The sequence below is a fragment of the Helianthus annuus genome, chromosome 17, assembly GCF_002127325.2.
Source record: "Helianthus annuus cultivar XRQ/B chromosome 17, HanXRQr2.0-SUNRISE, whole genome shotgun sequence".
NCBI lineage: Eukaryota > Viridiplantae > Streptophyta > Magnoliopsida > Asterales > Asteraceae > Helianthus > Helianthus annuus.
The window spans coordinates 38,145,447-38,159,238 of NC_035449.2; the positions used below are offsets into that span (position 1 = coordinate 38,145,447).

Below are 13,792 nucleotides of genomic sequence, written 5' to 3' on the forward strand. Positions count from 1 at the left end.
TGCAGAAAGATAATGACATGCAAATAGGAACTCTAAGCTACAAATCAATCAAATTAGGAACCCCCCAATCCTCTCTCTCTCTCTCAAAAGTCCTTAACCTTAATCCTATGTCTCTATAGTCCCCTATCATGTACCATGTCCGCAGAGAGGTGTAACTCTACCAAATTCTGCCTAATCCGCTCATCCCAAGTAGTTTTGGGCCTAACTCTACTCCTCCCCTCCACTGTCTCCTCTTGACATGTCCAAACCATTTCAATCTCCCCTCCTGTATCTTATCCGATATACTAGCCACTCGTAACATTTCCTAAGAACTTCATTTGTTATCCGATCCAACCTTGTATGCCCACTCATCCATCTTAACATCCTCATCTCTGCTACTTACATCTTACGCGCATGTGTCTTCTTGATGGCCCAATAGTCTGTTCCATACAACATAGCATGTCTAACTAAATATACAGTCTTATTATTTTTCTTTTCTGAACACTCCGAGACAAGCAATACTTACAGCCACAATCCTTTATTTAGAAAACATGTTGAACGTTTCATCCTTTACCCCGGACCCAGTTAGAAATTTAAGTTAGTTCTGATAATATGCTTTGGCATGTAAGAGCATTTAAGTCCATTCACCTACCAACTACCCCACCATATAAATTACACCCTTTTCTCCCCCAAATCCCTCATTAGGGTTTTTATCACCATTGCAGCTTTCTAACTTAAAGCTATGTCTGCAAACAACTCTTGTAACAAATCACCATCACCATTGACCTCCATAGTCCCGCCACCATCAAGATCCAGCCCTTAGAAATCGATATTCAATCTCTGATTCTTTATTAATAGCGGATTGATTGGCGAAATCGAGAACTCAACCGAGTCGTTTACAGCGGCGAGCTCCGGCGTCGATTCAGGTAACTCCGGTGAGTAACTGGAATGTTGTGATTCAGTTATTATCTCTGTTAGCAACGCCACCTGACGTGAAGAGAAACTGTGTTGATATTAGTGACGATAAACTGTGCCGTAGCCGAAGAAGGCTCTGATTGTGTGTAAACAGTGACAACATCCGGCTGCTCCGTTTTATTATGAGCCGGTGTTATGAACCGTGTAGACTCTCGTAGGCCCAACCTTGTGGCCCGTTTAATAAGCCCAACAAGACAAGCTAGATATAATACTGGGAGTTTAGATTACGGAGATTATGAAAAGATTGTTTAAGCTACTTGAGTGTGTTCTTCTTCCCATCTCCATTGTTCTTCTGTATTCCCATCTTCTTCTTGTATTAAGTTGTAATCCTATCGGTTAATCAATTCGAGATCTACCTTTATTCCTAATTTGATTATCTCTTAGCTGAGTGAATATCAATTCACTTCAGCCGGCGCAAATTCAGTTGCAATCAATTTGTAGTGGTGGTGTTGATAGAAGTTGATTGTTGATTGATAGATTTAGTAGGTTTAGGTTTTGTCATAGCAACGTGTATTTTGATCTAGAAGTTAGATTGAATAATATCAGTTTTCTCTTGATTGATTTGTTTTTAATAAGTTATGGTGGCGGGACTATGGAGGTCAATGGTGATGGTGATGATGTCGGTGGTCGACGGTGTTGGTGTGCGGTGGTGTAGGTGGTAGTGGCCTGATGATGATAATTGTAGAAGTTGTATGTAGAGAGAGAAGGTACAGGGGAGATGATGATCATGGTTTAGATTTATAATTTTTATATAAGTTCTTAAATTTTGACATTCTTTTTTTTGTATTAAATGACTGTTTTGCCCTCACATGGGTTGCATATGATCTCACTTAACTGAAAGTTTCTTAACTGAAAGTTTTAACCAGGTTAGGGTCAAAGGACCTAAGGAGGTTTTGCAAATAAAAGATCGTGACTGTAATTATTAAAGTTAAAGGTTATCTATTGCAACTCCTTACAAACATAAAGGACGAAAAATGTAATTTACACAAAAAAATATCTTAGGTCTCGTAAACTACTTTGACACGTCTTGGATTGATCATTTTCGAATGACAAGTAATTGTTTGCAAATAATTAATATTAATTGTTTGAGAATATGAACAACAAATAATTAATCTTAACCTTTACACAATTAATACCATCCGTTATAAAAAAAAAATATTATTTTTCCAGGGACCCCGGGATATGAAAGCTGCCACCTTCACCTCTATATAACAATAAGAATCATACCAAAATGAAAACTGAGAGTATTAATTGTTTGAAAATATGAACAAGACGCTTCAAAAAAGGTTTTTTTAAAAAAGACCACACATTTTACCTGTATCACTGACCATCTCACATGTTATGCGGTAGTGAGTGTTATGCGGTAGTGAGTGTGATCACCTCTCTTGCGTACACACATGCCTTTCATTAAAACTGTCACTATCACTTACCATAACACATGGTCTTATATATATCATTTACTGGGCACGTCGCTTGATATAAAAATGAGAGAATCATATATTCTGTGTCAAATTATACCTTACGTTAAAATTCACCTTAAACACATTGATTTCTTTCTGTTTTTCCCCTAATCTCCTTTCTGATTCTTTTTTTTTATTTCTTTTATATTGTTTTAATTAACTCAAATATTAAGCTAATCAATTACCGAACACATTATATTTTTAGGTTTTAACTTTGATACCCATCACAGCACGCGGGTTTGGACGTTACATAGAGTTTGGTAAAGCAGAGCCGTTCCAACGTTTTTGGAGGCCCTAAACGAACTACAAAGTCAGAGCCCTATTGAATTGGTATAACGGAATTGAGATTGAGAATTGAGATATTGAATAATCATAACAATGATTTTTCCTAATCTTGGCCCTAAGTTTCGCTCAATCCGCAATCAGTTTCACATTTGTTACTCAAAAGACGCCGCAAGTAACGAGGGGTGATGTGTTGTGTGAGTGGACAATGCAGACTCCTAGTGTAAATCCTAATTCTTGGGCCTAGAAACTTTGTTTAAATGACAAAAAACAAGTCTAATATATGAAAGGAAATAAAATTGGAGGCCCTTGTTTTTTGGTGGCCCTAGGCCTTAGCCTAGATTGATAAGCTTACGGGCCGGCTCTGTGGTAAAGCGGATTTGGATGTTAAATAATAGACAAACAACAAAACGAGCTCGTTCTGATACCCGTTTGGTTCATATTATGACTATGTTTTGGTGTTTTCTTTTTCGTTTACCATAGCAAGTACACCGAAACCAAAAAATGTAACTCCCACTGAAACGATCCGTAAACGTGTCCTGGTTCATCCCAAGCTACTAAGCGCAGGTATAACCTACTAGTTTTGCATAATATTTGACACCAACCAAGAGGTCATGCATGCATAATGCATCCAAGTCCTAATCTTCAAATTTTTGTCTTTTTTGATTGTTTATATATTAACTTATTATATGGAGATATGGAAAAAACTGAAAAGAAAAATGATATCATTTTGAGATTGAGTGTTTTGTTTCTTGATATTCATGTATTCTTCAAGCTAAACTTACCGATTAGTTGAAAAGTTGAAATAAGAAAAAAGGAATATCATGAAGACAATTTTTTGAGGAAGTATTATTGATTGGAAATGATTGTTTCTTCAGCAACATCTGATTAATCTGCCAGTATCTTTGTAAGAAACTTTGTGTAAGAAGATTGGATTGTTTGACGTATTTGGCTATTTAATAGTTTAATAGAGGGGGATGTTGAAAACAAAGGTTTGTTTTTCTTTCTATTCAATATTTTCAAATATTTAGTTTTTCTTTATCTGATGATCATGTTTTCTGTCTATTTTTTTGAAGTTTGGTGTATTGGTATTTGGCATATGTTTTCTAATCTTATTGGTTATGGAATACTGTTGACATGTCTTGAAAATTACTCAACAAATAGATGTGTTTTTATAATCATGTGTTGAAAGTTAGTGTTCTAAAATTCTAGCTTTTGTTTACTCAATGCATGTGTTTTTTTTTGTTATTTTTGCATAATATTTTTCGCTAGAGATGTGCTAAATGCTTGGTTCAAATACTGGGTTCACGTTTGGGCCAGGACACGGCTCGATGCATCCGTCAAGTGGGCTTGGTTCAACTTTGTAAAACCATTTGCTTAAAGATCATTCATACATGTTTAAGTGTTTAGATAATTAATCTGTTTGAAATTAAAACTGAGGGGATGTTAAAAGTGATACTTTTATACTTCAGTTTAATATCTCTAGTATTGTTTTATAAGTGTTACTAGAATTACCACCCGCCGCAATGCGGCGGGGGATTAATTAGTTATATATCATGTTAGATGAAAGACAAATGTTTCTCACATAACCACGAGCCTATGTGTAAAACCGATAAAAAAATAATTAATCGCACGTTGCGACATACCTATCAAACTGGAAAAATAGACGCGCTGTGACGGACATGTCAAACAGGAAAAAAATAGATGAAAAAACGTTGAACCCCACACGCACGTTGCGACGTGTTAACTCGGAAATTTAGAACAACACGTTAAACGGAGAACTTATGAAAGATGAAAAGTATATAAGGTAGCGTTTGGTATGAAGAAATAGAAGGTGGAATGGAATGGACCATTCTGATGGAATGGAAATAAACATGTTTGGTTACCATTTGGTAATGGAATGAAGCATTCCAAAGGAATGTAACTCATTCCAAATATAACAATTTTCATTCCTTGCTAAGGGGGTGTTTTTTTTTCATTCCTTCAAGGAATGGAAAGAAATATGATATTATTATTATTATTATTATTATATTTATATTGTTAATATTAATACTAATATTAATATATACAAAATTTTTATTATTATTTTTTTACCATTAATATTATTATTACTATTACGACAATTGTGTTTCGTTGTTTCATTTTTTTTATTTATCAACTTTTACAAATTAATGATTCATTCTATTCACATCTGAGTAACCAAACATTACAATGGAATGGAATGATTCATTTCATTCCCTTGTGCATTCCATTACCTCGTGCGTTCCATTCCCTCATCTATTCCATTACCTCATACCAAACGGACCATAAGAGACTAAAGTTGAAAGTAAAAAAAGTGTTGAGATTAAATTGCGAAAGATGAAAAGTTTTGGGTTGAAAGTAAAAAAAAAAAAATTAAAGGGGTTAAATTGCAAAAGATGAAAACTTTTGAATTAGAAGTGAAAAATCAAATTAATCAAAGGGGTTAAAATACCAAAGATTGAAACTTTAGACTTAAATTGTCAAAGATTGAAACTTTAGAGTTAAAAAAGAAATCAATTTCAGATTATGAAAACAAAAGAGATAAATCGATTTAGTTAAGTTGATGTTTAATATTATTATTTTATTTAATAAAAGAGATAAATAAAAAAATAAAGGTGAGAAATTACCAGAAAATGACACGTGTTCAAAAAGTATTTTTGTTTATTAGTATAAAAAGATTAATATTTTTGTTTGTCATATTTCAAGGTCTGGGCTAATAATGAATCGTGTTGTAACTGATCGTGGGCTGGATTCATGTGATAATTGGCTGCTGTTGCCTATTCAAGTTGGGCTTTATCATGACAACTTGTAGATGGGATTGGATTGAAGCTGTTTCAAGACTTTGAAGGTCCAGTAATCAGTATTGTTATAACAACTCCTCGGGGTTTTCAAGTCAAGTCGGTGCAACTTTTTGTGGATTGTTTATAAAGTCTCATGCCCAGTCTCCTTTCTTAATAACTGAGATGTCTTTCTTTGTTCATTAAGTTTCTCTCTCTTGTGGGGCTATTAGGGTTTTCGTCTGTGAGTCGTGTTGATTCATAGATCATCGTGAGTCTTTAGATCGTTTAGATAAGATCGTCATGTTGATGATCTTATGAGAGAGTTTTGAGATTTCTTACTTCATAATTATATTGTTTAGTTCTACTTCCGGGCTAATAAAACTTTTGGTTTGGGTATTTTCTGAAGTTTGAGTGTTTGATACCATAAATTTGACAGGTATAACAACCGAAAAAGATATGCTAAAGAGAATATCGACACATGTTCCACATAGATTACTGGTATCACTACCGATGTTGTTTGACCTGTATCGGTTCAGTTCATCACGTTTTCCGTTACCTTAACCACACTAGCTATAACTTACGATACTAAAAATATTCTATTACGAATACAACTCTATATTTAACAATTTTTGTATCGACATCGTCACAGCTCGGTGCACCGTGCATTTAGTAGCACCGTTGGTAAAACATAATATTCTATATTTATAACGGATATTAAGAAAATGTGCTTAAGCCGGTGATATTTGCATCTATATATGCGACGTTGGAAGTGACCTTACATCACCTTTTTTTTTACCTTCATTAAAGGTTATTTTATTTCGATTGATACGGTTTGGTTCCGTATTGACACGGAGTGTATAACAATCGAAAAAGATATGCTCAAGAGAATATCTTACAGTACCAAAAATACTCTATTACGAATATAACTCCATTTCCATATATTACTGGTACCATTACCGATGCTGTTTGACCTGTATCGCTTTAGTTCATCACGTTTCCGTTACCATAACGACACTAGCTATAACTTACGGTACCAAAAATACTCTATTACGAATAGAGGAATTGGCCTGTAATAATCCCACCTAGACCTTATTGGCCATTAAAAATCCCACATCAGAATATTCCCCCCACCAGTCCCACATTTCACCTATTTTTCCTACAATGGTCCCCCATTAAAAAAAACTTAACGGGGTTAAGCTTTTTTCCAAATTACAAACAGATTTTTTAGGGCTTTTGATTAGAACGATGATACGAGTCCATTGATGTAAAACTTACTTCGAAATGGTGCTTCAAGTGACTTGATTTTGGTTAATTGGAAATTTAAACACCCAAATTGAAGCGTCGTTTTCATCGTTTGGAGCACCGTTTCAAGGCAAGTTTTACATCAATGGACTCGTATCGTCGTTCTAATCAAAAGCCCTAAAAAATTTGTTTGTAATTTGGAAAAAAAGCTTAACTCCGTTTAGTTTTTTTTAACGGGGGACCATTGTAGGAAAAATAGGTGAAAGGTGGGACTGATGGGGGGAATATTTTGAGGTGGAATTATTAATGGCCAATAAGGTATAGATGGGATTATTAAAGGTCAATTTCCCTTACGAATACAACTCCATTTTCAAAGAATTTTGTATCGACACGATACCAAAAATACTCTATTATGAATTCATCGGGAGTTCTTAAATCGAAACCCTCCTATATAATCCGCGAATTGAACCAGAAATCGTTGCAAGTCGGTTGATTATTCTATAGTAGCACCAAAAATCGTCGAGCTCGGTGCATTTAGTTGCACCGTTGGCAAAACATAATATTTTATATTTATAATGGATATTGAGAAAATGTGCTTAAGCCGGCGATATTTGTTTCTATATATGTGACGTTAGAAGTGACCCTACATCACCTTTTTTACCTTCGTAAAAGGATATTCTATTTGGATCGATACGGTTTGGTTCCGTATTGACACTCAGTATAACAATCGAAAAACATATGCCAAGATAATATTGACACTAAGTTCCGTTACCGATGTTGTTTGACCTGTATGGGTTCAGTTCATCACGTTTCTCGTTATCGTAACGACACTAGCTATAACTTACGGTACCAAAAATACTCTATTACGAATACAACTCCGTTTTCAACGAATTTTATATCGACACGATACCAAAAATACTCTATTATGAATTCATCAGAAGTTCTTAAATCGAAACCCTCCTATATAATCGGGAATCGTCACAGGTCAGTTGATGGTGTGCATATTATTTGTACGATATGAAACCCTCTAGCCTGATAAATCTTCACTGTAACGTGTAAAACTTATATGTACAATGGCCCATAAAGACTATGGGCTTTCGGGCAGATCTAGCAACTAAAGCCCAATAAACAACACAAGTTGCAAAAAAGTACGCCGCTGCCGGGGATCGAACCCGGGTCACCCGCGTGACAGGCGGGAATACTTACCACTATACTACAACGACTTTGTTGTTTCAAATGGTGTAACAAAGTTATTTAGCATATAAACACTAAACTAATGATGATGTGTTGATCTATTCCGGTCAATTTCATTAATGATGTAATGCATATCTGCAACATAATATGATTATTGTAACAAATCTTTAGTTATAGCCTTTGACAAAGACGAAGATCACGTGAGGTTGCTGGTGATAGATGTCCGTTGTGATGTTAATAAATAAAAGATCAGTCATCAAAGCGAAAAAAAAAAGACTAGTTTATAGGTAGGTTTTTTTTCCTTAAAGGCGAACACACACACCCTTAATTCAACTCCGAAAATCCACTTATAGCCGACTTTGTGAGACTTGAACCCGCACCACTTTGATGAAGATAAACACCTGATGTCACTAAAGAAGTACAGAGAGGTAGTTAAAGTTAGTTACATAGTGTGTAAAATAATATTTTTTGGATTTTTGTAAGATAAAAATAATAAGATAAAGAGATGACTAGATGAAAACTTCCAGAAGTCTTTTATTCCCATGATATTTGTTACAACAGTCCTAGATTAAAATCAACTTTTCTAAAGACAGTTCAAGTTTGAAGGGGAACTATTATAAGCCTTCAAAAAGATTACCAAATTCACTTCACCTTCTGTGTTGGAACTTTGATCAAACATGCTATCAGCTACAGTTTAGTGCCATATTAATAATCATAATGATATGTCAACATCCAAAAAGTGTTGATTAGTTAATGGCTTAGTGTTAATCATGAGTGTCTAAATCGGCATACCAGCACATTAAACAACACTTATAATCGAACCACCACACACGTGTCCACTAGCCACTCATCGTCTTTAACATATTCTAATACTAAATTACCCGAAACAGCATACCATGTGTTTCTCTAGGATTGGGCACAACTCGTTTTAATGGAATTTCTTTTAGATTCCGTGTTGTTAATGGAAACATGAGTTAAGCCTAGTTATAGAATTATGATCTAAGGAATATTTTCTTTAGAGATTTAAGTAGGTAGGGGGGGCATGAATGTTATGGGTATATTTTCTAGTTTGTGCCACCTGGGAGAACGCGATTGGTTGCTTCGATAAATATGCTTTTAGAGGTGTAAAAGATTGCATATCAAGATTTGGAACAAAAAGTGAGATCACCATATCAAGGAATTGACTGCTGGAGGTAATATTTAAAGGAGTTGCTCCAGTTTTACTTGTAGTTTGTGTTATACAACTTGTAGACAAGAAAACAAGTGAATATTAAAAGAAAAAATAAAAAGAAATGGCGGGAATGATCGGTTGGAGAATGCTGGATCAAGAATGGAGGAAGGGACCTTGGACACCTGAAGAGGATGATTTGCTTATTGAATATGTTAAAGTGCATGGAGAAGGAAGATGGAGCTCAGTAGCCGGTTGCTCTGGTAGGATTAATAGTTTGTTTATATAGAAGTGCTGTAACACCCGGCTTCTCATACCACCAATATTGTCCGTTTTACCCACAGGGAGCTCATGGGTTTGTTTATAGTTTCCCGGGTGAGACTTACCAGGAAGTCACCCAACCTAGTACTGATCCCACCCGAGAACCTTTAAGTGTGGAATGCTCCGCTCATCCACAACCATTGCTCCCAGAACACGTTGCCTATGGTGTTACAAGCGTTCATTTCAAAACAATGATGTTTTGAGAACCAGGACCGCATAACGCATTTGTACATACTGATTTATAAGAATATCATGATATATTTTCAGGGTTAAAAAGAAGTGGGAAGAGTTGCAGGTTAAGATGGGTGAATTATCTAAGACCTGGTCTCAAGAAAGGTCAACTAACACCAAAGGAAGAAGGCATCATTGTTGAACTTCATGCTTTGTGGGGAAACAAGTAATGCATCTCTCAACTGACACACGCGCGCACGCTTTGAATCTATTGTGTTTTATAGTAATGATATTATTTTTTTTGCAGATGGTCTACCATAGCTAGATACTTGCCAGGGAGAACTGATAATGAGATAAAGAACTATTGGAGAACCAACTTCAAGAAGAAAAAAACACCATTACAAAACCGACAAAAGCAAAAACTCAAAACTGCATTTAGACGCGACCAATATCGACAAGAAGTAAACGAAATGAAGAACAGTTTTGTGTTTCCTTATAAAGATGACAACAACAGATGCAAAATGGATGATGCTGTTGCTGTCAAAAGTTCAAGCAGCACAACCAGTGAGCAGCAGCAGCAACATAACCAGTCTTTGATGGGTCAAGATGTTGCATCCTCGTGGGACGTCGTCTCCGAAGATGGCTTCTGGAGTGAGTTCTTGTGGGATCTGGGCAATGACCATCCAAACCAACCTGTGATGGAACAATAATTAGTTCATATTTTATTTTTTATTTTTACTTTTAGCTGCTTCACTACATCCACTTCTTGTAGGAGTTTCTAAAACAGTATGCGGGCAATGCAGCCGAAACCAATTATCCGATTAAACTGTGTTAGAGCATCCACAATAGACATGTTTTTTGGTGTTTTTAAAGAGAGAGAAAGTGAGGTGGAGGAGAGAGGGTGTGAGGTGGAGGAGAGAGAGTGTAGTTATGTTTGTGAGAAAAAATGAGAAAAAATGGAGGGAGTAAAGTTATGTGAGTGTGATGTAGGAGAGAGGAGAGAGAAGAGAGAAATAGTGTTTTTTTGTGTATGTGAGTGGGTCAAGAGAGAGAAATACTCTCATTGGTTGGGCAGGTGCCACATTAGCACCAAAAAACACCACCAAAAAACACCTCTATTGGTGATGCTCTTAGTTAAAGAAGAATAATGTATTTTAAATTTTCATATAGGGTGGTATACACTATATACAAATCAACTTTCTTTTCAAAAGATTGTTGTTTTATCAAGTGACTGATGAAGTGTTTTAACATTGCCAATCATTTGAGAACATTTCATGATTTTTAGCATTTTGGGGCAGTGGTGTTCAAAATTTTTATAACAAAACATTAAAATTTTCGGGTCGGGTCAGAGCGAGGATTGAATTAGATTTAAAAAAAACAAGCTATACAAGCATTGAACGCATGACCTCTTGTTAATAAAGAGGGGGATTTACCACTACACCAGCTTTACTTTTCTCTCTATGGTCTCCTAATTGTATTTATGAGGTCCTTATAAAATTTAATATACCAGATCTACTAATTTTTTAAAAAACATTGGGGTCCGGAGACCCCGACCCGCTCTATGTGGGTCCACCCCTGTTTTGGGGTTCCGCAATAATAGAAACCCCACACTATAGTAATGGTAGAAGCGTCATTGTAAATTTGTAATTGAGTTACGTACATCTTTGTAACATGCTTGGACGCAACGTTGTAATTAGTAATGCATCAAACAGCCTACCAATACGTTTATTTTTTAATTGACACGCATAGATTAAAAAATAAAGTTCTAGATTTTTATGGTATAACTTAAAAAAAAGTATATAAAAGTTATTTGAGATTATGAAATATTTAAATTCGGCATAGAGTTGCAAATCTGACCACTAAATTTGACCTAAAGTAAGACTCGACTAAAGTTGTGTTGTAATCTTCTGTAAATAATGAGAATAAACTATAATCACTATTGAGATTGATTTAAATCAAGATAAGTGGTTGGATTATTTAAATCGTGAGTTTTGGTGAAAATCGTGTTTTTTCCTCAAGCTTATTGGGTTTACTCCTGAATTGATATATAGGCATTATAGCTTAGTAGAGATGGATATGATCGGGTGGTTCCACTGATGGATATGATCAATGATCCAAATTTGTCGTTAAAAAAAACTAGACCAAATAAAGTCAAATTAGCATGATGATCAATTTCAGCTAATGCTGATTCTAGTTGACAATTTGTACTTACTTAAATGTGTTAAATGTTTTAAAAGTACAAGTGAAATTGATTAAACTTGAATTTATAAGTTTTGTACATAATGGGCCAAATTAGGTATAAACACTAGGTGATGATGGTCAATATAGCTAATGCTGATTTTAGTCGATCATTTGTACTTACTCAAATGTGTTAAATAAAAGTGCAAGTGAAATTGATTAAAGTTGAATTTGTAAGTTTTGTACATAATGGGCCAAATTAGATATAAACACTAGAATTTGTAAGTTTTGTACATAATGGGCCAAATTAGGTATAAACACTAGGTGATGATGTAATGGGCCAAATTAGGTATAAACACTAGGTGATGATGTCTCAATTCATTTCTAGGTATTTGAACATGGTTAAATGGACGCCTATACTGAATAGGATTAGTGATAGTTTGGTTTGTAATTAATTTGGTAGAGTCGACCAATAGGTAAAATTTGTTAAGCTTTTGCTCATAGAAGTTCACAATAATAAGAATTGGTTTGAGTTTTAAAAAATCAACATAGCTTGGATAGGAACGTGTACTTTAAAGGCTTATATAATAAGTGTGTGTGAATACTGATATCAAACTAAAATTATACATTCAATTGTTCGTTAAAGAATAAAGGTGTTAGCGCTATTGAGTTCTAGTATATTGAGCATACTCGGGTGCTCATACTTGCCATCGATTCAAGGAAAATCCAGTTGAACAAAATACCATTTCTAAAGCGAGTTTAGTAAACTTTTTGGACTACGTCTGTCTATCTTGTCTGTGGAGTTTGTAATCTAAAAATAGTGGATTTCGAAGACTTCCTTTTAACAACAAAACTCTCAATCACTTATTTAAAATTATAGAAGCATTAAACAAAACCATGCTTGTCTTATATATTATTGTTTGACTATTTATAAGGGGGCACTAGCGGGCAACCCCCTCCCAGGTTTTTTGTGGTGCCACAACACCGCTGCCACCACAAGGGTAGGCCATGCGGGTTGGGTCTGCCTTAAGAAGTACTCGTGAACCATTTGAGTTGTTTGAGATTAAAGATAACCTTAGGATTTGCTGATGGGCTGTGATTGGTTGGGGCATTTGACTTTAATTTTTTTTTAAATAGTTTATCGCAAGGGTGTGGAGACACGTCAGGGTTTTGTGACTAAATGGTAGTTTTAAAGTTTTTTTGACTTGACGGAATTTGATAGGTTGGGATAAGGGTACTACCCCTTTCCACTATGTTTATAACGATAATTACAAAATAAACCTAACTAGTTTTTTTACTATCGCTGCGTTGCGGCGAACGTGTTTTGTTGTTTAGTCTGTATTTGCACGTGATTTGAAATCACTATGAGTACGTTGCGCACGGAAACCGCTGATAAGAATAAAAAGAAAATATAGAAAAAAACACTAAAAGATAACCAAAACAGAATCAACCAAAAAAGTTGTATGGTAATAATGTTGTTCGTATGAAACCTGTGGTCAGAGATGAGCAAATGATACTGGGTACCGATACCGAATTTCCCGAACCAAAAGATCTTAAGTACCAATTCGGTGCGACGTTTGGCATTCCTGGTACCGGTTCGCTACTGTTTTTTTACCTTCATATACAGGTGCCGTAATTGGTATTTTCGGTACCATTACCGATTTGGAATTGGTTGGCGCCGAGCTCATCCCTACCCCTAAAACTAAAAAAAGAAATCATTAAAAGTTGAAGAAAATCAAAAAAAAAAGTTGCACGATACCGTTGTTGTTCGTACGACAGCCGTGATCAGGGATGAGCAAATGGTACCGGGTAGCAGTACCGAATTTCCTAAACTAAAAGATTTTCAAAATCAATTCGATACCGAATTTTGGTGTTTTCTGTACCAGGCTGGTGTCGGTTTTTACCTTTATGTACCGATAACCGTACTGATATTTTCAATACCAGTACCGGTTGACAAAATCTTATCTAACTTAAAAAGTAAAGAATATAATAAAACTATTAAAAAATCATATTATTTTATT

General features: G+C 35.2%; 1 protein-coding gene across 1 annotated transcript; it reads left to right on the forward strand.

Annotated features, from left to right (window-relative positions):
- The first annotated feature begins 9,246 nt into the window (after nucleotides 1-9,246).
- Nucleotides 9,247-10,395, forward strand: LOC110925814 (myb-related protein 340). Its single transcript, XM_022169640.2, has 3 exons — nucleotides 9,247-9,364; nucleotides 9,690-9,819; nucleotides 9,901-10,395. The coding sequence occupies exons 1-3, from the start codon at nucleotides 9,250-9,252 to the stop codon at nucleotides 10,301-10,303; spliced, it is 648 nt and encodes a 215-aa protein (XP_022025332.2). The 5' UTR covers nucleotides 9,247-9,249; the 3' UTR covers nucleotides 10,304-10,395.
- Nucleotides 10,396-13,792: the final 3,397 nt, after the last annotated feature.

Bases quoted from the DNA above. Each gene is read 5' to 3' on its own strand.
- LOC110925814 (XM_022169640.2), top strand. From the start codon at position 9,250: ATGCTGGATCAAGAATGGAGGAAGGGACCTTGGACACCTGAAGAGGAT. The intron at 9,365-9,689 runs GTAGGATTAATA...ATATATTTTCAG, and splicing joins CTCAGTAGCCGGTTGCTCTG to GGTTAAAAAGAAGTGGGAAG. The intron at 9,820-9,900 runs GTAATGCATCTC...TTTTTTTTGCAG, and splicing joins CATGCTTTGTGGGGAAACAA to ATGGTCTACCATAGCTAGAT.